Genomic DNA, 24993 nt, shown 5'->3' with positions numbered 1-24993 from the left:
ATACCATCCCAAGAACAACTGCCTTGTTTGTGGTAAGTTAAACCACTGATCACCATCCCTCGGAGTGCTTACTCACTTGACAACTCAAAAAATGAAACTGCAGAGCCATTAGACTGTTAGAAATTAACTCTTATTGCATTTCTGCATTAAACCCATTGCTGAAATTATTTTATTTGCTTTCTTCTTCATGAATTTCTTCTCAACAGTCAAGCATTCAAAAGTTGTATTATATAGTACAGTTAATAGCTTACAATAGAGTTTAATGTAGTTGGCAGGGGAGAGAGTGAGTAATTCAAACTCCAGGAATTTACAATGGATGGTTAAACAATTGCACAGAATCTCTTCGGTTACTTTTATACCCACTTGGTGCTCATGAAGGTGTGGCGACTAATTGTTTACAGCCAGCTTATACAGCTCTGCCAGTTCTCTTCAATGTGAATTTAAGAACACCCTATTTCATTCCTGCACCTCTTCTCAGCAATAATTCTTCACCATGCTACCGAGATTTTATAAAATAGACCAATATGCACAGAGGAGTCAGATCACTCCACCACACTCATTTTCACTTACAATCAAAAGTAGAATTTGAACCCAGGTTTATAAAGCAGAGATGGTGAAATGCATTAATCCACTTGAATCATCTAGCCATTTTCATTTCTTTCAATGCTACAAGATATAACTTGGATCTGGTAAAAGTCCTATTAAAAGAGTGTTGTTCATGTTACTACTGCTAGTGTTCAGTACTTAATGTTGGTGATCTCAGCCACTTCTGCATTTTATTTTATTGCAGGCTCTGATACTTCACCAATTAGGACGCTATAGTTTGGCTGAGAAGATTCTCAGAGATGCTGTCCAGGTGAATTCTACAGCCCATGAGGTTTGGAACGGTCTTGGGGAGGTGCTGCAAGCTCAGGGCAATGACGATGCAGCAACAGAGTGCTTCCTGACAGCATTAGAGCTTGAAGCCAGCAGCCCAATTGTCCCTTTTACCATCATTCCACGAATTCTGTGAGATAATATCTTGATTACAGAGTTCATCATGTTTCAAGTTTTGGATTTGAGAGTGAGGAAACACAACATACAGGTCTCTTTGATAACGCAGCTTGGTTTCAGAGGTAACAGAAAACCCCACAAAATTTGTTAACTATTGTGGGGAACCTGACAAAGCATTGAAGTGATACGATATTTTAATGTTAGTGAGGAAAAAATGACTAACCAAAACCAAAACACCTCTCATAGATGCCTACATTTTTTTCCCATGGTAGTTATGAAACCTGATTATATTGTTCTTATAGATAATGTGCCATATTTCATTAGGTGACATCTGAGTGTTATGTAAAAATTATAATGGAATCCACCACCAAATGTAGAATAATATATTTGAATTAAAATTCAGTGGCAGAGCAGACTATTTTTAACAAGCCTGTCGTGAAAACTGTTCTCTCTCCTCCTCCGTCTCAACCCCTCTTGGCCTAAAGTCAAACTGTGAATTTTCTGTTTCCATCTCTATACTAGTCCAGGCCAGAAAATCAGTTGAAGAGTTCTTGGTTTTGGTTGTTAAAAACTGTGGTGTGTGTGGCTACTTGTTATCTTTACTTAGAACAAAGGCTGAGTACAAGAATATTTATATTTTACCAATGTATGCCTGCTACAAAAAAAGAAAGTATTCGTTATTTAAGTGTAACTTTTTTATGTGAATTCAGAGTTTATTTATCGATGGAAATATGTAAAAAGAAGCTTCAAATGGAATATTTACCGACATTCCTTATACATTACTCACACTTGGAAGATTATGTTAATAATAAAAAGATTTTTAAATGGCCCCTGTGGCTGTCCTCTGTTTGAAAGTGCAATGAAAGGAAGTGGAAATGGTAACTTGTGAGTGCAGCTCATTGATGTTGGGCCTGTGGGGAGACCATCTGGCTTTGAGAAGATCACCTTTAGCACTGCTTATGTGCAGTGAGGTCAAGAGAAAAAGGGGCACATCGGATATCTTTGCCTAGTCTTCTAGTCTTGTAAAATATCCCGCCCGCCCCCGTTTTTTTTTCCCCCAGAGGATAGAAAAATCTTCACTCCAACCCATGGTAAATGCTCTCGTGGAGTTAATTTGGACCAATATAAAAAATTTAAAATCAACCCAATTATACAAGACACTTTTGAAAACAAAGTGTTAGGAATCAGAGAGCTCATTGGTCTGTCTGCCATACCATATCTGACTGTCTTCATGCCTTAACAGAAATATTCATTAAATAATACTTTGCTGCATTGATTGATATGCTAGAATGGTATATAAATTGATATCTGCCATGAGTACTTGGATTTGTCTCTTTCTGGAGAACCTTAGACTTCATAACCCTGCCATATATTCACACATTCTCAGCCCTATTCTGAAGTTTCCTTTACCTGTACCCCTACAGTATTTGGAAAGAATATCTTAAATGTTTCTCCCCAGCTTTCACCATCCTTTGCACCTGTCTCACAAAGATCTCACACTCATTGTCTTGTGGCATGTTACTAGCAAGGCAGCGGCAGCAATTGTGCCAGGTTGTTAGTGGACAGAAGTGTTTGCCAGAGCTTCTCGGGGAGGGAGTGGATAAGAATCATCTACAGTTGCTGCACAGAAAAGAGCCAGTCCCTAACAGACTCATCCGCCTCTTCATCCTAATATGGGGCAGGTGTTGAATCTGGGAAATTTTCCAGATTCCTCATGAAGCGAGGTGAGCGATGGTGCTTGCACAAAGCATTGCTTCCTTCAGTCTGTCACTCACCCACAAGAAGTGATTTTAAAGTGTTCAGCATATGCATAAGATAGTGGATGACTCTGGCAAATACTTTCTCTAGAGCAGACAGAGGACCTTTACTAACGCTTCTGTTTCTTCCATGTACATTCTAGCGTTTTCTAACAGTAGGAGACCCAAGCTGGCCCCATGCTCAGCGATGCACTGATTTGTTTTTCTTTCTATTTCATATGGCCGATAAGATTGAGGCAGCTTTCAAATTTTACCTGTTAGCTTAATCCTTAGAACACACATCCTCTGTAAAGTGCACTGTTATACTGTGTAGCTCCCAATTCATAAACCCAGGCGTAACCCTCCCAGCCCCAGTCAGCCCAGAAACATCACATTACTCCTTCCCTCTTCCAGCCCCCCTTCCCCCGTTTGCTTTCGTCTCTTGACAAGACATGGTCCTGTTTTCTCTTCCTTGACAGCGGGCCTAGGCAATGTCTTAGTCATCCCTCCATGTCATCTGCCCGCTGCTGAACCCTCCGAGTAGCTACAGCTCACAGTGTACACTGTCTGTGACTCCTTTCAGCCCCTAAAACATGTTTGAGCCCAACAGCCATGACTCCATGCCTAATAACTAAAAAGGAAATGGAGAAATTAACACTTGTGTGTGATTTTTGTCCATGGTAAACCTTGGTTTTGCCAGTTTCTTTAAATACCCATCATCTGCTCTGCCTTCACACAGACATTCCTACCCACCGTTCTTCAGCTCTCCACCCTTTCACTATTGCAGGAAGGCTCTTCTGACAAGGCACAGTGAGTTTACATCAAGCTCTGAGACATCAGGCTTACTCTTCTCCCATAGGGAGCACCACACCTCACTTGAGAATGTCCTGCTTATTCTAAGGCATAAACATGCACAAAAAGTTTGCTAAAATATGGGGGGATCCTTTTAATCCCAGAATTGTTGCTTGATCCCTTTCACTTAATTCAAAGTTCTAGCCTCTTTTGATAAACTCTCCCAATGGTAATGATAGCTGTGTAATGTTAGGTCACTCTTCTCTGCTCCGTTAGCGGATAGCCTGTCACACCTATTGTACACTTCAGTACTCCTGGGGGAATTCTGGGCCTAAAAATTCTGTGCACACTAATTGCTGGGAGTGAACCTGGAGGGGTGTTAGGTGTGAATTATGGAACAGTTTTTTGGGGGATGGGAGGGACTGTTAAGGAGTTGGGCAGCCTCCCCCAGTCAGATCCTGGATGATCCCTAGCCTCTCCCAATCAGTCAGGCACATCTGTCCCTGTCCCCATGTATCTCTGCACCCCCCACCACATCCCCATGTGTCCCTGCACCCTCACTCCCAGTCAGCCCCCACTCCAGTCTGAACCCCAGTCTGTCACCCCCACAGAAGTCCCATGTGCTCCACTCTCTCTGTCCCCCCACCCATCTCCTGTGCCTCTTCACCTGGCCCAGCAGTGAGAGGCATGTGGCCTCTCTTCCTCCCTATCAGCTGCTGACTGATACAGCCAGTGAGCGGTGAGCCGTCTGCTTCTGTTCTGGTGACACAGCAGCCCCTGGTGGGCAAAGGGTATAACTGCAACACCTCTCCCACAGAATGTATTTTCTGTGGAGAAAAAAAAATCCACAGTGGTGCAGAATTCTCCCAGGAGTAACTTCAGGTATAGCAGTGTGTGGAACAGGATTTCATGATCTTTTCATGGAATCAGTTTCATTATTTTTTTCCACAAGACTTTACCGCCTACAAATTGCCTGGTCAAAACAAAAAAACTCAACTACATGCTTTTAAAAATGGAGTGTCTATGCAAGGTCAAATTTAGGAGTTTTCAGACTGAAGCAAGAGCCCCCCCCATAGCACATTAAATGGCAGAATTTGTTTAAACATCACTTAATTTACCTTCTTAAAAGTTACCAGTTTTAGTAGCTGCATGCAGTCTTTATTAAATCAAGATTCTGCATAAGGAAGGCCAAGAACATGTATTTTATGCCTGGGCTGTATTCTCGTCAGCTGATCTATACACCTTTTGCCATCTGGCTTATATCTCAGTAGTAGTTAGAAAAAGGTATATGCACCCAGTCTAAGTAACACGTCCTAGTGAAAGATATCGTGGTCTGCTCTCTTTGAAACAGGCTGAGTGACCTACTGAGACCCCAGCCTCTAGTAGCACCTGGACTCTGAGACCTTAGTGTTGTAAAATATTCAAAACAGAATTTTTATTTTATTCTGTAGCTTGGCCCACATGAAATGTGGAGCACCTCTTCGTAAACTGCTATAAAAGTCTTCTGATCTTCAGCCTGGAAAGAAAATTGCATCCCTTTTACAATGTGTATTTCTTTCACCTCAGACTGTGGTCCAGTAGAATTCAATCAGGACAAAAAACTGATTGCAGATTTTCTTTTTCAGCCAGAACTTTTCTTTGTCCTTCTCAAAACTAATTGCATCTGGTGCTACTAAGCATATGCAAAACTAGTGGTAGTTACAGCCACTGTGCATAAAATGACTGAACCTGCAGAGCTTCATTAGACAACATTGCCATTTAAGTCAATGAGGCAAATACATCACTCTAACTAGTTAAGTAATAGGACTTACACAAGGAATTAATTCAGCCCAAATGTGTCTTGCCTGGATGAGGACAGCAGGATTCAGAGAGAGGCAGAACCAACCCAATTGTATCTTCCATATTGTTCAGCATCTGGATATTATACAATCTGAATATCAGACATTTATGCAAAAATATGTTATTTTGGAAACATTTTTTCTGAAGGTTCTGTTCTACTCTGTAAAGTGACGGTATTAAACTGACAAGGTGGGTGAAGTAAAGTTAAAATGGCATCTTGGAATTCTAGATTTATTTTGTCTAATTGCCTATGAAAATTTACTCAGTTTTCAGTTAAAATGACACTTTGCCCTGACCAGCAACCCTCATACTCAACCTGGGCTATTACCTTCTCTCTCATCACCATCAGTAATAAAGGTCATGTAGGCCAAATTATGTCTTCAGTATCACCTGTGAAACCCCACTGCATCCAAATTATGTTCTGTTCTATAGCACTGCCCCAGTTAATTGAAGGCTTAGAGTATTATATATATTATTATATATATAGTATTGTCAGTGGCATCTAGGAGCCACGTATATACATAATTCACCCTACACAATCTTTATTAGTGGTGAGGTCAGAGAAGAAAAATAGCCAACTTTACTCTGCACCCAATTTGAGTTTTCAGGGCAAGATGGGTAAAAAAAAATATTTGTATTTGTAAATTTGCCAATTTGTCAAAATCTTGGAAATCTTTTCTGAAACCTGCCTGGGTTTCTAGGGCTTTCAGGCTCTCTGTTAGCTGGAAATCCTGACTCCCAGACATGCAGCTCCTTGACAACCTTGCTTTCAGGGTCGCTGGCTCTAGGGCAGCCCACTAGGCTGGCTGCCTCGGAGTTGGGGCTCCCAGGGTTTCTCGCATCCCCAGCTCACATTGCATTGCATGATGAATTTCAAAACTTTGGGGTTTTGTTCAAATCTGAATGAAACAAAATTTTGAAATCACAAATTTCTCTGCAAAAGATTCTCATTCTCCCAGCTCTATTCATATCATACAAAAGCCAGACTCTGACCCCCACAATGCCATTTTTACAGTCATTCAACAGCAACTGAAGTCAGTACTTTTTCTGAATGTATCAGAGTAACAGCCGTGTTAGTCTGTATTCGCAAAAAGAAAAGGAGTACTTGTGGCACCTTTATTTGAGCATGAGCCTCTAAGGTGCCACAAGTACTCCTTTTCTTTTTTCTGAATGTAGTTCACAAGACAGGAGAACAACAAAGAACATAGCTTCTTCGCTAGTGAGGGAGTGCTAATTGAATCCTGACTGACTGGGAAGCCGGAAGTAATCACCTTCTATGGAACTGTAGACATAAAAATCTGTTTAAGATAGGAAAAGGTTAATATGCTTGAAATGTGATGACAGTTTATTTTGATTGTGTTTTTTTAAATAAGATGCATTCAGAGCAGACCGTTTCAGTCACATCACTTGAAATTGGCATTACTGTACCACACTTCATCCAAGAATAGATTAAACTTCACAAGACTGCTCCAAGCCAGGTACAGAACATTGATGACATTTTACAGGTGAATAAACTAGATCCATGAGATCTTAAGTCTGTAGCAGCAAGTTGAACATAGTCTTGACTCCCACTCATCTGTTCAAATACAGCCTCCACATAAAAAAAAAAGGACTTGTGGCACCTTAGCAACAAATTTATTTGAGCATAAGCTTTCGTGAGCTACAGCTCACTTCATTGGATGCATGCAGTAGAAAACCTAGCCTCCACATAAATTCACATTCTCCATATGAAACCATCACCATGTTGGAAGGTCTCTGGAACGATTGTTAGCCACAATAGCAGCTAGTGATAATTGACGGTGAGATACCAGGGTGAGGGAAGACACCATTAAAGAGCCCAGTCCGTGGTTCTCTCACTCTTTTCCATGCCAGGACCTGCCACCTCCCTTGTAGCCTTCATTTACACTTGATCCCTTCCCCTTAAGCAGTATGAAAGACCAACAGGGCTGAGAAGCCATGGCTTCTCAAACACCACCCTTTAAAAATATGGGTCCCAAATAACAGTCGAAGGGCCACTCTGGTCTATAGAGGTGCTTACCGCACATGTATAAACTGAGGGCTACATTCACAAAAGAATTTATGTGCCTAAATCCCAGGATCAGGTCCCACTAGCATTCACAGCCCCCTGCTCATCTGCTGCTGAACCACCTAATCTTGCTGAGCACCTACATATTTGCCATAAACATTCCCACAGCACATGCACGCTACAGTTCCAGGCCAGGCATCTGGCAGCCTGCTCCCCAGAGCAAGTCAGTGTACAATATGCATTCCTCTGCCTAACTCAGCTGCAGGGCCCAATCCAGTGAGTATGCTTGGACCTCACCTACTGGTGTGAGTGCCTACAGATGAGCTTGCACAAAACAGCTGTGTGGGGGCCAAGAATCATTGGGCCAGGAAGAGTTGTGCAAATGAAGCTCTAGACTGGTGGTTACAGCACTCATGTGGGAGACCCCCCGGAGCCAGTCCTCCTCCATGCTAATGACTTCTTTTTATTTAACCACACTGAAACGGCTTCAACCGGAGACACTGGGGGAGCGCCACAGCAGACATTTCCAGAGCCCTCACCTGAGAGGTGGCAGATGCCTGTTTAAATCCCTTCTTCCTCAGGCAGAGAGGGAGACTTGCATTTTTTTTGGGGGGGGGGGTGTCTTCCACATGCCAGGTGAGTACCCTAACCACTGGGGTAAAAGATCTGTTGGGAGGCTGCTGCTTCTTCCCTGGCTTTTTGCTAAAACAGTGCTTTCCCCAAGCTTCAGTTTCTTTCTTGCCTTGAGCACCTTCCCATAGTGCATTAAAGCAACATGACTAGCAGCTGTCATGAAGTTTGTTCTCTCAGCCTCTCCGTTGGGGGAGAAGTGTGTGAGTAGAATGTTGTTGGTTTGGTTTTCTTTCTTTTAGCACTATACACACATAGCTATTCCTATGTAGAAAAGGCAAGGTCTGAGGAAATGCACTTGGAGCAGGAGGTAGTGAGTGTGACATTACTCCCCCTATCTTTATGGAAATATGCTTATGATATGGATATGGCAAAATGGAGATATATTTTATGCAAGTTGGGTCTTGTAAGGTATCATCAGAAAGGTTATAATCCAATCTGTGATTATCATGTGATTATCCAATCTGTATGCATGTATCATTTCTGTATCTAAAGTTATCAGTATTGACTATGTAACAACTACAACTGTGTGTGTGTATTTGGGAGACACCTACCAGACAACAGACCATCAACCTTGATGGGCCATTAGGAGGAACAATAAGACTTTGAAGATACTAATCTCGCTCCTTCCAGAGAGGCGTCCTGGGCCGTAGCTGTGATGCTACTAGGGCAGGTGGTCCTGTCACCTGGTACTAAACACCATCTTGGACTTCTAGTAATTTTCCATTAAAAGCAGGGGGTGGTAAACAAAGATTCCAGCCTTAGGTAAATCTTATTGAAGGCTGGGGAGTAAGGCAAACAGGACTCTTCTCCATTGCCTTCCTGCCCAAGAAGAAAGACTGCTGACCGTACCTGAAGAGACAAAGGAACTGAGCAGTGGGAAAGGACTGAGTCCAGACTAAGACAGGAGTCTAGTCCAGTCTGTAAAGAGAAATAACTAGAATTCTAAGCTACAGAAATTCTGCAACTTGACTAAAATAACATTTAGGGTGAGAAATTATTTCTTGAAACCAGTCTCTTTAAGATCTTAAGCTTAGTATGCATGTTCTATTTGCTTTGTAATCTGCTTTGTTCTGTTTGCTATCCCTTATAATCATCACTTAACATCTGCCTTTTATAGTTAATAAATTTGTTTTATTGTTAAACCCAGTTTGTGCAATTTCTAACTGGGGGGAGGGGGTTTAAGAAGTTGTGCATATCTTCCTCCACATTGAGGGAGGGGTGAATTTATGAGCCTATGTTGTATAGATTTCTCTACAGCACAGGACAATATTATTTTGGGTGTACTTTCCAGAGGGGAGCTGCACTTGAGTGCTGGGTGATTTCCTAGCTGAGTCTTCTCATCGAGAGAATTCCACGATATGCATCTGAGGAAGTGAGCTGTAGCTCACGAAAGCTTATGCTCTAATAAATTGGTTAGTCTCTAAGGTGCCACAAGTCCTCCTTTTCTTTTTGCGAATACAGACTAACACGGCTGTTACTCTGAAACCTCTCATAGAGAGCTGTTTGCAGACTCTGTGTGATTCCAAAGGTGGTGCGTCCCTACCTGTGTGTATGCTGCCAGAGAGCCTAATTCAGCAAAACATAGAGGAAGCCCAGGCGAGTGGGGCAGGCCGGCTCAGAGAAATCCCAGTACATCAGGTGGCATCCCAGAAGGGGGATCCAACCCATCACAGTGTCATAGTCAAGCAGGGTAATGTGCACAGCTTATTGCTCTGAGACACTGGTGGTGATTTTAAGTGTGTTGGCTGGAGAACAGACAAAGTGGTTACTCGTTTGTTATTTTCTGTTTGCTTATTTCGGGTAAGGGAAATAGAGGCAGAAAAGCAGCAAGATGAGTGAAAATAGTGAAACAGTTGCTAAGTTGGAGCTCTGCAGGTTCTAGGCAGAAGAGAGGGAGAAAGAACACCAGACATAGTTGGAACTGAAACAGACAGAAATCGATGAGCAAAAAACAGCCCACCAGAGAGCCATGGAACTTAGACAGCTCAAGGCTGATAAGGAAAGAGAAGCCCAAAAGCATGAACTGGCTGTAATGGAGTGGAAGAGCAGAATCCCATCTTTCCAAAAATCCACAGGTGAGAGCGGTTGTGTCCTCCATACAGCGAGTCCAGGGACATTGCTGAATATTTCATCCCCTCTGAGAGGCTGTGTATGCTCCATGCAATTCCTGAGGATGAACAGATGACCACTTTGGTTGCAAAGTTGACTGGGAGAGCTTTGGACATATTCAGTAAGATGCCAATTGGTGATACTGCCACTTATGGTAAATTTAAGGAATTGGTTTTAAAACAGTTTCAGATTACACCTGGAACATAGAGTAAAATTTAGAAGCTCTAAGCCCTGGTCTACACTAGGAGTTGAGGTCGAATTTAGCAGCCTTAAATCGATTTAACCCTGCACCCGTCCACATGACAAAGCCCTTTTTTCGACTTAAAGGGCTCTTAACATTGATTTCCTTACTCCACCCCCGACAAAGGGGATTGGCGCTGAAATCGGCCTTGCTGGGTCGAATTTGGGGTACTGTGGACGCAATTTAACGGTATTGGCCTCCAGGAACTATCCCAGAGTGCTCCATTGTGACCGCTCTGGACAGCACTCTCAACTCAGATGCACTGGCCAGGTAGACAGGAAAAAGCCCACGAACTTTTGAATTTCGATTTCCTGTTTGGCCAGCATGGCAAGCTGCAGGTGACCATGCAGAGCTCATCAGTAGAGGTGACCATGATGGAGTCCCAGAATCACAAACGAGCTCCAGCATGGACAGAACGGGAGGTATGGGAGCTGATCGCTGTATGGGAAGAGGAATCCGTGCTATCAGAACTCCGTTCCAGTTTTCGAAATGCCAAAACATTTGTCAAAATCTCCCAGGGCATGAAGGACAGAGGCCATAACAGGGACCCGAAGCAGTGCCGCGTGAAATTTAAGGAGCTGAGGCAAGCCTACCAGAAAACCAGAGAGGCGAGCAGCTGCTCTGGGTCAGAGCCCCAAACATGCCGCTTCTATGGTGAGCTGCATGCCATTTTAGGGGGTTCAGCCACCACTACCCCAGCTGTGTTGTTTGACTCCTTCAATGGAGATGGAGGCAACACGGCAGCAGGTTTTCGGGATGAGGAAGATGAGGTTGTAGATAGCTCACAGCAAGCAAGCGGAGAAACTGGAACCAGGAACTGTTTTTCACCCTGGACCTGGAGGCAGTCCCCCCCAAACCCACCCAAGGCTGCCTCCCAGACCTGCCAGGCGGAGAAGGGACCTCTGGTGAGTGTACCTTTTAAAATACTGTATATGGTTTAAAAGCAAGCATGTTTAATGATTAATTTGCCCTGGCATTCGTGGCTCTCCTGGATATACTCCCAAAGCCTTTGCAAAAGGTTTCTGGGGAGGGCAGCCTTATTCCATCCACCATGGTAGGACACATTACCACTCCAGGCCAGTAGCACGTACTCGGGAATCATTGTAGAACAAAGCATTGCAGTGTATGTTTGCTGGCGTTCAAACAACATCCGTTCTTTATCTCTCTGTGTTATCCTCAGGAGAGTGATATCATTCATGGTCACCCGGTTGAAATAGGGTGCTTTTCTTAAGGGGACATTCAGAGGTGCCTGTTCCTGCTGGGCTTTTTGCCTGTGGCTGAACAGAAATGTTCCCTGCTGTTAGCCACGTGGTGCGGGGAGGCAAAATGCGACCTTGTAATGAAAGCACATGTGCTATGCATGTAATGTTAACAGCAAGGTTTACCGTGAAAGAGTGTACCCGCTGTTCTATAAAATGTGTCTTTTTAAATACCACTGTCCCTTTTTTTCCCCTCCACCAGCTGCATGTGTTTCAAGGATCACAGGATCTTCTCCTTCCCAGAGGCTAGCAAAGATTAGAAGGCAAAAAAAACGCACTCGCACTGATATGTTCTCTGAGCTCATGCTGTCCTCCCACACTGACAGAGCACAGACGAATGCGTGGAGGCACACGTCAGAGTGCAGGAAGCACAAAATGACCGGGAGGAGAGGTGGCGGGCTGAAGAGAGGGCTGAAGCTGAAAGGTGACAGCAGCGTGATGAGAGGAAGCAGGATTCAATGCTGAGGCTGCTGGAGGATCAAACTAATATGCTCCAGCGTATGGTTGAGCTGCAGGAAAGGCAGCAGGAGCACAGACCGCCACTACAGCCCCTGTGTAACCAACCACCCTTCTCCCCAAGTTCCATAGCCTCCTCACCCAGACGCCCAAGAACGTGGTGGGGGGCCTCCGGCCACCCAGCCACTCCACCCCAGAGGATTGCCCAAGCAACAGAAGGCTGGCATTCAAAAACTTTAAAGTTGTAAACTTTTAAACTTGTCCTTCCCTCCTCCACCACCCAGGAGACATAGGATGATGGTTAGCTGAGCGGGCTCCATGCTTGCCATGGTATGGCATCTGCACAGGTAACTCAAGAAAAAAGGCGCAAAACAATCGTCTGCCCTTGCTTTTACGGAGGGAGGGAGGGAAGGGGGGCCTGACCATATGTACCCAGAACCACCCGCGACAATGTTTTAGCCCCATCAGGCATTGGGATTTCTACCCAGAATTCAAATGGGCGGCAGAGACAGCAGGAACTGTGGGATAGCTACCCACAGTGCAACGCTCTGGAAGTCAACGGTTGCCTCAGTACTGTGGACACACTCCACCGACTACATGCACTTAAACCATTTGTGTGGGGGGACACAGAACTGTATAAAAACGCTTTCTACAAAACCGACTTCTATAAATTCGACCTAATTTCGTAGTGTAGACATACTCTACTAGAGAGGCTGGATTAAGTAACGTGGCTCAGTGAAATCCGAGTACATCAGGTGCCATCCCAGAAGGGGTGTCCAGCCCGTCACAGTGAGATTTACGATGGGCCTAATGTGCTGGGAGAGTTCAGTCCAGTCTCTGACAGGTTCTGGAGAAAGCTCTATCTGCAGCACAGATGAGTTTTACCCTTACTCTAGAGAGGACAAAGTTGTCACCCAAAGGCTTCGTCCCAAAGTCGTCCCATTGAGCCCAAACAGCAGATCTGTGGTGAGACTTCAAAAGTCACAAGAGTTGGTGCTTCCCAAACAGCACCTCAATACTGATATGGAATTGGCAAGGGCAAGCGAGCCCAGGAACCACAGCTTGCAACCTTGAGAAGTCCTGTCTCCCAAATCCAAGCCCGAGACCATTTTTGTTGCATTAGCATTTATTTACACTAATGGTTGTACACTGAGGGTACAAAGATTTGAAACATAAGGCAGAGGAGAGGAGAAACACGTACTGCCTGAAATAGTGATTGTAGTGCAATACACAACAAGGCTGTTCAATGATTGACACAGAAGGGCCCCACTGCAGCATTCTCACGTTAATGTATTCATGAATTAAATATCATCTTCCCACATGCGTAGTTCAGTAATAGTTTCCTCTTGTTTGATCATCCTACAGCCCTGCTTCTGCTGTACAGCACTGTTGTGTGGACTATTAGCTTGAAAGGAAGTCACATTTATAGTGACTTGCATCTGACTTTCACCTATAATCACAAAGAGCTATTCTTCTGAACTGAGTTTCCAACTGGGTGAACATTTTGTGTGATTTGACTCAGCTGCAGAAGTCTCATGAAATCCCTAAGATGGCCCAGTCAGTTAAGAATAGCCTGATGCTCTGGTCTGATTCAGCCACAACTGTCCCCGCAACATAGCGCTGTCCACACCAGTGCTTATATCGGTGTAACATAGGTCAACATAAATTATGTTGACCTAGGCTATAGTGTAGACCTAGCCAGCATCTCACACTTCTCCTGAGAAAAGCTAGGTCAGCCCTTTATGTCTAACTCCAAGAGAAGCTTCATGGCTGAGAATCCTGAACAGAAGGAAGCCCCTCCCTTCAGCCCATGAGTCTCCTAAAGCCCAGACCAGTGGGAGTTTTGCATTTAAGTCCTACCCTTTTCCTCTGTATTTCACTCTTAGACAGCTCCCCACTCCGCCTGCAGCTTCATGGACTCTTAACGGTGGCTCTGCACTGCATTTGAATAGCAGAGGTGATGCTGCCATACAATGTTCCTGCCTTTACCTCAAAGGTGGGATTCTCTCCACAGCACTACAGACAATTCCTCTAGCTCCCATGTAGTCCTGGCCCAGTGACTGGTTTAAGGTCCAAAACAGGCACGGTCTTGAGGCCAGGACAATCAGACGTTAAAGTGATGGTGTGTTTATGTGCGAACAAAATTCTATTTAGGATCATGGGTGTGATGCACTCTATATGATTTTATAAAAATATGCTAATGAGTGAATATAATGTAACTGGAATATGCTTCATGCAAAAGGTCTCTTGTAAGGGATCATTATAAAGCTTATAATCTACTGAGTGTGGTCATTCTATTTGTATAAATGTATCACTCTTGTATCTGAAACTAGAAATATAAAATATAACTCTGAGGGCCTATTGTAATTATGAAAAGCGTGGGCCATTCATGGTGGTTTGGAATCTTGATGGCTTCCATTAACCGGGACAATTGTCTGTAGATGGCTCTGTTTCACTTGTAAGTCTTCCTGTATACGTGTGTGCTGGCAAGTGGGTAATGAAGTCTTACAGTGGCATGTGATTTTGTCACCTGAATGGAATCCATCTTTAACCTGGTGCTTTCCATTGAGAAGGAGGGGGTGGGAACCCAGACAGGGACAAAGGATGCCGCCTAATGTAAAAGTTATATAGGTGGGTTGAACAGAACAAAGAGAGGCGGCCATCACGAGAAATCCCCTAGCTACCACCTGAGTGGAACAAGGGCTGTACCAGGGGAAAGGATTTGGCCCAGACTAGAAAGATGTCCGGTCTGTGAAAGAAACTTATTGAAACATCTCTAAGAGTGAGATTTTATCTGTATTCAGTTTTTATTAGTGTACTAGACTTAGACTTGCATGTTTTATTTTATTTTACTTGGTAATTCACTTTCTGTTACTACTTGGAACCACTTAAATCCTACTTTCTGTATTTAATAAAATCACTTTTTACTTATTAATTAACCCAGAGTATGTATTAATACTTTGGGGGGGGGGAACAGCTGTGCATATCTCTCTATCAGTGTTATAGAGGGCAAACAATTTATGAGTTTACCCTGTATAAGCTTTATACAGGGTGAAATAGATTTATTTAGGGGTTGGACCCCATTAGAAGTTAGCCATCTGAGTGCTAAGAACAGGAACACTTCCTAAGTTGCTTTCAATTAAGCCTATGGCTGTTAGGGGACGTGGTTCAGACCTGGGTCTGGGGTTGCAGCAGTCTAGCGGGTCTGGCTCAAACCAGGCAGGGTACTGAAGTCCTTAGCTGACAGGGCAGGAAAGCAGGAGCAGAAGTAGTCTTGGCACATCAGTTGGCAACCCCCAGGGGGTTTCTGTGATCCAAATGGGTTTTAATTTTTCTCTTTCTATAGCCCCAATCAGACCCCTCAGCAGTAACTAAGTCACATGGGCTCACAGGCAGAGAGGAGGCAAAAAACAAAACAAAAAGTCCCAGTAAAGAATCGCTGAACCATTTCTAAAGTAGTTCTGCCCCATTAATATTATTAGTGCCTTTGTCTACACCAAGGTTTTCAGCCAGCAATCTAACTGCACCAGTGCACTCCTCTAGCAGACACATTTTGCACAGGTGCACTTGGCCCTGCTTTGAAATGCACATTAACTGCAGCAATATAAATCACAACTATGCTACAGCTTTGGATCAGTGGCTGAAATTCCAGTGTACAAAAAGCCGGGTTACAGTAACTTCCTAGGGTGCCCCAGCCGGATCTGGAGCCTCATTAGGCACAACACTATACTGAGTGCACAGTGCAAGACCCTCTGTGTCCCAAAGAGCACATGAGCTAAAACAGACATGTCACTCAAATGGAGGGTGAAAGGAAGGATCATTATCTCCATTTTACAGATAGGAACTGAGGCACAAAGAGATCTAAAGCACTCAGCTCCCATGGACAAAAATGGAAGCAGTGTTAATGCTAGTGCTGAGTTTCTTTTGAAAACGTTCTCACAAGTGACCTGCCCTTGGTCACACAGAGAGGCAGGCTATGGTAGAGCTGCGACATACACCAAATACATGATGGTGTGGCTCAAGGTTTTAGTGGCATTTGTTTGCAATGACCTGCATAACTGACCAGTGGCTTTCCCATCTGGGAGTAATGCATCCATCCCAAACTTGTGTCCAGAAAACCTTTATGCTGCCCCAACCCATCTTCACTCCCTGGAGCTGCAGAATGGTAACAACCATCACATGCATAGCACTAGCCAACTGCTAACATAAGTAGGGATCACAGTCTGATTCCAGCTCTCTCAGTGACTCTCTAATTCACATTTTGCGTGTGCTCCATGAAATGGTCACTTGGCTCATTAGTTGCTACTAGCTGAGCGCTTAGGAATGGCCAGTGCTGAGTATGACGTAGATGCTAAACACCTGCTCTTTTAGTTCTTTAGGCTCTGCTCCAAAAGTAGTATGAGGGCATTTAAAAATATTAAAATAGCAAAAAAAATTTTTTTAAATCCATATTTCCATGTCATTAATATTCTGAAAGCATCTTCCTCCTGCTTTTCTTACACCTCTCACACTGCCATATGCTTTCTGGGGGACTTATCCTGGTGGCCAGGCCTGTGCTGAGCTCATCCTCACCTCGGTTATTTAGAGCTCAGCAGCCACCCTGTAGGCTACATTAACTTTCCTGGAAGAAGGAAAAAAAAAAAAAAAAAAAAAGAGCTGTTGACTAGTTTAGTCTTTTCCATGTTAAAGCAGATGCTGCTCTCAAAGCCCCCGAGGCTCACTGAGGGGGGAATTTTATACCAGAGTTAAAGCTCTTGCAGGGATGTGTGTCCCCATTATCTCTCAGTATTTTATGTGCATCTGTATGCCCCTGGCTCCAACCTCTCTCTCTAGCCTTTATCTGGCTCTACCCTGCCATTTCCCCACACCTCTGCTATAACTACATAAGCCCCAAATAAGGATGATTTTTATGTGCACAGATTTTAAGACACACATTAAATGGAATTAGTGAAAAACAGCTGCCGTATTCCATTCAGAAGCTACAATTTCCACCACACCAGAGAGGTTTATCGTTGCATCTTCAGCCTTTTGAAAGAGGCTGTAGGTTCCGTCTCACTTCTCACCCTGCTGTACATTTATAGATGCTCCTTTCACATTCTGACACTTCACAGACATTTCTGGGTAAAGGGCAACTTGGAACAATGCCATAAGCTGCCTCAGCGCTAGTATCTGGCCCTGATTTTGTAATTCACTGGGAGCGCTAAACAACATGCTCTGACAGCTTTTGTGTCCCAATTCCTAGAAGAAATCCTCTGGAGAGCCACTCACTCAGACTGAGACATTCAGGCAGAGCAGCAGCAGTCTGCATGGAGGAGGTGGCATAAATAACTTGCTAGAGTAGAGGCAGGGAAATTATATGTTGTGGTGCTACGGTCATGGCTCTGGGGTTCAGATGGCAACCACGTTCCATGATGAGCTTTGTTTTAGGCACCTTCCTGGTAACATTGTCTAGTCCTGAAAATTGCTATATTTTCTCTGAAGTTAAAGATCAGATTTTCTGCAGAGTCTGAAGAAAATGTATTTCATTACATGGGGTATAAAAATTACCCTAAAATAAAATGTTAACAGAGTTTAACAGCACTCTGCGTCTTTTAGCTCACAAGCAGCTTGTAGGTGCTTTGCAGAGTTTTAAAAACCCCTTCGAACATTCCATAGGGTAAAATCTTCTTGAAGACTAATGAGCAGGGTATATTTGACAAAATGTGGTTACAAGTAAGCGCTTTTTATTAGCAATTGTTAGATCTAATTATAATATAGTGCGAGTGTAAATGCAACATGATAGCAGGCTTTAGAGCTTTGCATGGATGAGCAGAGCTACTCTACTGACTCACCCTGGTAGCCAGGTCAAATAAATCTAATTCAAATCAATTTGCAAGAGAAAAAGCTAACTATTCTATTCTGCAGCAGAAGAGCTAGTGAGAGGAACAAGTCATCCTGCAAGGAGAAGTCCTGGGAATAACTGAGCCTGACAATAGGTCTGCAGAGAACTGTTTTGTGAGTCAAGTCCTGCCTGACAGATTTATTGCCTATGTTAACTTTCTAAAGCTTCAGAACAAGTTACTAGCTCAGGAAGGGTGGGGATTTTTAGACAAAACCCAATCATGCATTTGGGGAGCAGGGATGGAAGCGACGCTGAGACCATGCCCATTCACAATAAGCATGTTCCCCTCCAGTGGCTGGTTATAACTTGAACATAACATATGGGTCCTTCTTATACCTAGCTGCTAACAGAGTCTTCTGTAGCTCAAGAAGTAGAGAGCTAGGGGCAGTGATCTTTCCCCATTCTCCAGGCAGATTTAGTTTGTTTAATAATTGTAGGGTTTTTGCCCATATGTAGCAATGGGTTTATTGTCCAATGGCACCTAGCTTTTTTTCTTCATTAAGAAAATTGGTCTAACTATTTTTGAGTTATACATCATTAAAAATTACCTTGATTATCCACAACCACAATAGGAGGAAGTAAGCTCAGAGTGCAAAGCCGTCCAGCCAAGGACCACAGCTGGAAGGGTATGTAATGCATCCGGCCACATTGCATCTGACAGATGCGCACACACACACACACACACACACACACACACACCCCATTCCTAGTCCCACAAACACCAGTCACAGAATCACGGAAATGCAGGGCTGGAAGGGATCTTGAGAGGTCATCTAGTCCATCCCCCCTGCCCTGTGGCAGGACCAAGTATTAGTGAACCATCCCTGACAGATGTTTATCTAACCTGTTCTTAACCCATTAAGGCAAAATACTATTACACCAGATTCACCCTTTCAAGTGCAATCATGCAACCCTCTGGCCAAACTCTTGGAATCTGGAGATTTGGACCCCTGGCCCCTTCAAGGGGACTTGGGACTCAGATATTCCCTATCCTCCCCAATCCCAACCATTAATGGGATCCAAGAATGCCAGCCCATAAGAACAGTCCTACGGTTAGGCACATAATGCCACTACCTTTCTCTACATCCACACTTGAAAAGCCAGGGCTACATCAAATTGCTGTTGATGAATGCCAGGTTAGAGGTCAACAAAACTAACATTATTCATGATCCGATTCAGGATGAGATTTCTGACCCTGCCTCCCTCAAAGACTTGACTCAACATCATCACTACCCAGTCCTTTTAACCCAGCTAGCCCCAATAGGTTGTTCAGTACAACACAAGCCAAGGAGGATCCCTGAGCAAGCAAAAGACAACAAAGGAAAACAGAGAAGTAACTCTGTGACCAATATGCAGAAGATGCCCCCCACCCAAAATCCTCAGAATCCCAGATGATCTGTGAGGGAAAGACTAGAAGGTACGTTAGGCTCCTACAGATGTTCACGTGAAGACCCAGCAAGCCTCCTAGAACAACTGATAGATCTACTGCTGGAATCCCCCAGGTTCACTGTTCTTAATGACAGCTACAACCAAGTGGACAATGCCCAAACATAGTAAATCTGGGTTCTCGGATACCTGGACCTGAACATCAGACTAGGAGTAGAAATTGGGGACAAATGTTCTGCCACCTCATCCAGGTGAAGATCATGGTCTTCCACACATCCCAACAAGAAAGGAATACACAGCTGGTTCAGCTTGCCCATGGAAAGCCAGTTACCCAGCTAGACAGGTGATATGCTGACAGGCTAGTAGAACAGAACCACCATCTGATAGCCACATCCACTGACATGTCCTGAAGATCTCTGCAGTACACAAATCAACTATGGCAGATGAAATGTGTATCTCATTAGCGACACAAACCTGTTCTGAATCCACCCACCACCACACACAGACAGACAATTTTACAGTACTCCATCATTACAACAAATGAAGCTCAGAAAGACCTTCACCATCACAGCTGAAAAGTGTCAGCCAGCAGAGATATTCCACATGGTGAACCAACTGGTCAAGCCAGACTGCTTTACGTAAATATTAGACCCACGCACTGACCACAGTAAAGAGTTCTCAACCTAGTACGCAGGAAATATTGACCAAATATGAGACGAACTCACTGTGGGAAAAAAACATTAAACCAGCCTGAATGGCAACAGCCAACCTGCTGAATTCAGCCCTATCAAACATGATTAAACTCAAGAAAGCCAACCCATCTCCTACAAAACAGATCCATGCCTCTCCTGGCTAATGGAGGCCAGCCAAGAACAGCTGTACCCACTGCCAGCAGAAATTAATGCCTGCTTAAGAGAAGCAAACATGTTAATCTTGAAAAAAAAAAATCCAACCAACCCAATCTTAAAGAGGCAGACAGGATGCAGTGAACCTGCAACCTCCCATTTCTTGGGGGGAGGGAAGGAAAATCTGAAAAAGCAATGACAACCAAACTCCAGCAATATGTGACATCTGGTAACATTTGGGACTCTTTGCAATCAGGCTTTTGCTTTTGACATGGCACAGAAACAGCCCTCATGGTGCTAGCAAATGACCACCTCACATCAGTCATTAAAGGCCATGTCTCTGTACTTGTACTACTCAACCTCTCTGCAATTTTTTCACATGGTTGAACACAAGGCATTGCTGAACTGCTTACCTGATATAGCTAAAATAAACAGTGCAGCACCACAATGGCTTCAATTATTCCTCTCCAGCAAGAGTGGGCATGAGCAGCTACTCCTCTTCCCCAAAAGCCTTCACTTGTGGAGTCCCCCAGGGATCTAGCTGTTCCTCCCTCCTCTTCATTATCTACAAGAGACTTACTGAGAAGGAAGTGAGAAGGTGCTGCTGTGCCTTCAGTGTATCAATAGCCTCAGAACTTCAACAATGCTGATTCCTTCTTATTGAGCTTCCCTTCAAAGGCCCCGAGTCATCAACACACTTAGCGTGTAAGTGTACTGACGAATCAGTCCTGGCTTCAAAACCTTCTCTTGCTACATGGAGACACTTTTACATGTTTTTGTAGATTCTGCTGAACTAGAATTTCATATATTCAGATGAGGCTCTGCCCTGGGACATCTCTCTGCCCTAGAGAGAATACTGCAACTCTCTGGAGACAGCAGAGAACCTCAGGTATTCTGAGGCCTCTAAATAAGATTCCAACAGGTCCAAAACTTTGTCAGCTTTGAAGTTTGTCTGTAGTGACTTTTTCTTTATAAATCTCCATTGATGTTTCTTGGCCATAGATCTGTGACCCTTTTGATACACAGGTCATTTTTTAATTGAACTTGATATTGAGTAAGAGTGGGACAAGCCACAAGTTACTGAGTATGATGATAGTTTTAAAATATTATGTAGTATTAATTACAAAAGAGATGAGTTGAGTCACAGACCCAGACGAATCCACGATCCAAGAAAGCCAGGGAGCTCCAGAAAATAGCAGGGGCAGAAATGGAAGATAGACAATTTAGGAATATCTTTTGGGAAAGTATTAAGTGCTGGGAGAAAGAGGAAGGAATGAAGAGAGACAAACAATGCCAAGTTGAGGGCAGGCTTCCCAATGAATGCCATCAGCTCTCTGCAGCTGCATGCAGAATTGTTCTTTGCATTTCTCTCTTTTCCAGTCTCTCAGAAAAACACCGTCTAGTGCCAGACCTAGCGGGAAGCGCAGCCACTCAATACAGCAAACGCATCCACAAGCAAGTAAAAACTAGATTCAGAATCTGGCTTCTCTTATTTGTAGCTCATTTGCAATTTATCCTTAGGTATATGCAACTTCCTAGCTTCTTTAAATTAAGTAGCAGATTACCAATTATTGCAGTACAAAAGGCAAATGTCCTGCATTTCCTGGGACTTGTGACAGGCACTAGGGTTGCAGAAGTTTCCAAACAAGCCAGTAAGTGAGGATATTTTTAGACTATTGTATCAAAAAGCCCTTAAGTAAAAGTTGCATCATCTGCTTCTCTAATCTTAACAAAAGATTTAGATGGAGATCACCTATTACTTCTGCCCTGTGGCTAAATTCACCCCTTGTGTAAATCCACTGAAGTCCAATGAATTGAGCTCACGCTCTGTAGCTGCTGAGCAAAGAATATTCTGTTCCCACCATCTCAGAAGACAAAAGAATGTATTAATTCCCCCTGGTGTTTGGCTGGACTATCCTAGGCCAACTTGGCATTCACCCCAGGGCATTCATCTCTGGGGGCTCATCTACACTAGAACCACAGCCAGGTCAGGGCACACGTAAACAACACACTAGTTTATTTCCAGGCACCGTTCCATGTTGTAGTTTAGCACTTCCCTTTGCATGGCATGCATGTGTTGCCAAGGCTTCGGCACAGTTTACCCATCCAGTTAACATCCAGTCTGCACTGCTAAATGGACCCCTGCTTTACTTACAGCCTCTAGGAAACAGTGTTGTTGTTGGGTCTGCCCCCAACACAGCTAAGAACCTGGTTCTCGTTTCACTCACACCAGTTTAACTTCACCGACATCAGTGGAGGTATTCCTGACTGAGATCAGAATTTGTCCCTAAATAAAAGTGCAGCTACATACAGTGAACACAGGCTCCTTCTCTCCTCTGACTAGATTTGATGCTCATGCCCAAGTACCCCTACCTGGCACTGAATGTTGGAGGGAGGCAGGTGTTATGATATCAGTGTCCTGAAGGTACGGTCATGCTAGACTATACATAGCCAAGGGATTTGCATTGTATTCAGCCAGGAGGGTATTGTCTGCTATACTCAGGTCCTAATTACTAACTGGGTATGTGTTCGTAACACATCTTGTTTTTAATCAGGTAAACAAGTATTTCCCTGGCCTTGGAACTTACAGCCAAATAGTGATTAAAAATCACTGTGCATTTCCTATCCTCCCTGGCACTCCTGGGAGTGAGTGTTCCCATTGAGCCAATGAAGCCAGCTACTTAGGCATAGGCTGTGACCAAAGCTCTGAGAGCAGTAGATTCTGCAGAGGGCAAACCTGCAGGAAATTGCATATTTCCTTAAATGTGCTTGAAAAACCTGGTTGAAAATGGTTGAATGAGCGAAAGCCACCATCACCAGTAGACATGTATTCCAGACAGTAGGCACAGAGGGTGTAACCCCTCTGAGACAACAGAATAAGAGAGCTTTCCTCCCCATCCCCTATTCTGATGCACTGGGCCAGGCACCCAGCTTACTCACTAGTAGGTTGGCAGCCTGGCTTTTTTGATTTGGTAAGTTACTGAGAAGGATTCAGCTTGCTGAAGTCTCCAAGCTCATACCCTGTGTCCTGTGTTAATTTAATTTATTCAGAAGCAGGGCTTGTTCCTTTGGCAGACCTTCTGCATTTCACTAGATCAGAGCTGAGCTGTCTGCACAGAGGCTGACATGCATATTCAGAGCCTGTTTTAACACCATTGCAGGAGAATGCAGTGGCACTTAGCAGCAACTGCCTGAAACGCTGAGAAGATATTGTTAATGAACCTTGATGCCTTGCTTGTCATACAGGTATCGGAGCCCCTTTCAAAATGTGTGAATCCCACTCCACTAATCAGAAGGGCTGATTACTTAGATGTCCCTTCATGGATATAAAAGACGTTTGTCCTCTTGCCTATCGTTGATCAAAGGTGGGGTTTTGAAAGGTAGTAGCCATATAGGCTTGATTTATTCTACAAAACCACTCAGAGTTGAGATGGCGATAAGTGCACAGCTTATCAAAGGGACTAACAGAGTGCCCCTCTAATAACAATGAAACAGGAGTGTGTCAGAGAGGGAGACTGTGCGGTTTACATGTATTCCATTTACCTCTTTTTCTGTGCTCCAGCTTCCTTCTGTATAGCAGTGTCCGCCACCAAGCCTTGGGGGCCGGTTCATATCACTACACATGGAATCTGGAGAAATACACAAGGAATCTTGTATGCTACAGGAGCAACTCTGACAGCCAAGCACTGCTGTACCCCAAGAATTTCTCTCTTTATATGTTCGGTGGCTGGAATTCATCCAGGTTCTTGCTCCCTAGGGCCTGTTCTGAGCTACCATGGCACGACCCCAATGAAAGTGCCTAGCAGCATAAAGTATGAACAAAGTGAAAAACGCTGAGCCCACATACAGAGTGGAGGAGGCTCCAGAGCATACTTGGATTGTTCCTCTTTCAACAGTGGGCAAAACCCAAAGGCTCAGAGACAATTTCTACGTTGTGCAGAATACGCTAAAAAGACGTAAGCTGACTGCAGGCTCATATGCTCATGAGGTAGTCGTATCCATCCCATAAACACACATTAAGGATTGGTGCTGAATTATCTTTGGTATTTAACGAATACCTTAATGGCTTTCACTGTTTGACAGTAACAGTGACTGCCTCCTTACGCCCCTGAACACTGGAGAGCAGGAATCCTTCAATGCGGGAGAACTGCATTTCGATAAAGAGCATCTCTGCCGTAGCTCCATCGTTACCAATGGCAGCACGGCTTGCAGAGCCTCTGGGAAATGACTGTTGGTGCAGTGCATATTTATGTCTCTGGGGTGATGAAGGGCCTACATAATGAGAACTCCGTTTATCCAAATAGCATATGGGATTTAGGTTTTATTCTGACAGATGGAGCTTCACATAAATGGGGGACTTCACACTGTAAATGACATGCGTTGGAGTCATAACCAAGCTATAGATTATATGTGCGCGTGAAGGGTGCGTATGAGGACGGGGCGTTGCAGGAGCCCTAGACTACCCCTGGCAAATGAGGTGGCACTAGCAATTCAGGCTCCAGGAAGGGGCCATGATTTAGAAACAGGAGAGAGCGCAAGCCTGGAAGAAGGTTGTTCTCTGAACCCAGGACTGTGCATTTGCCTAGGCAACCCCAACCTGGATCATATTTGTGTGTTATGCTTTGATGTTTTTGCCTATGACCGAGAGAGAAAATTTTCCCTGGAGAAGAGGATCTGACAGGCTGACCCTGTGTTCTTTAGAGTGTTATTGTATCAGCTTAAAAGGGCCAAATTCTGCTCTGTTACATGGATCCCAGCTTGAAGAAAAACAGATTAATGGTTTTAAAGGTATGAACA

General features: G+C 44.0%; 1 protein-coding gene and 1 long non-coding RNA gene across 5 annotated transcripts in view; one reads left to right on the top strand and one right to left on the bottom strand.

Moving 5' to 3' along the window:
• TTC7B (tetratricopeptide repeat domain 7B) overlaps positions 1-1752 on the top strand; it is a 314696-nt gene extending 312944 nt beyond the window's left edge. For 2 of the 4 annotated variants that reach the window (XM_084630296.1, XM_084630295.1), the window contains one exon: positions 791-1752. In XM_084630296.1, the coding sequence (XP_084486422.1) occupies positions 791-1012 (222 nt within the window). In that variant the 3' untranslated portion in view covers positions 1013-1752. The remainder of the gene's footprint in view (positions 1-790) is intronic. The other 2 variants (XM_084630298.1, XM_084630297.1) reach the window with 1 other exon arrangement.
• The window catches only part of LOC311521751, a 128366-nt gene that overhangs the window by 44846 nt on the left and 58527 nt on the right, over positions 1-24993 (bottom strand). The window lies entirely within an intron of this gene.

Source organism: Lepidochelys olivacea (assembly GCF_965140295.1).
Source record: "Lepidochelys olivacea isolate rLepOli2 genome assembly, chromosome: 6".
NCBI classification, from domain to species: Eukaryota; Metazoa; Chordata; order Testudines; family Cheloniidae; genus Lepidochelys; species Lepidochelys olivacea.
This window is presented reverse-complemented; position numbering and strand designations above follow the sequence as displayed.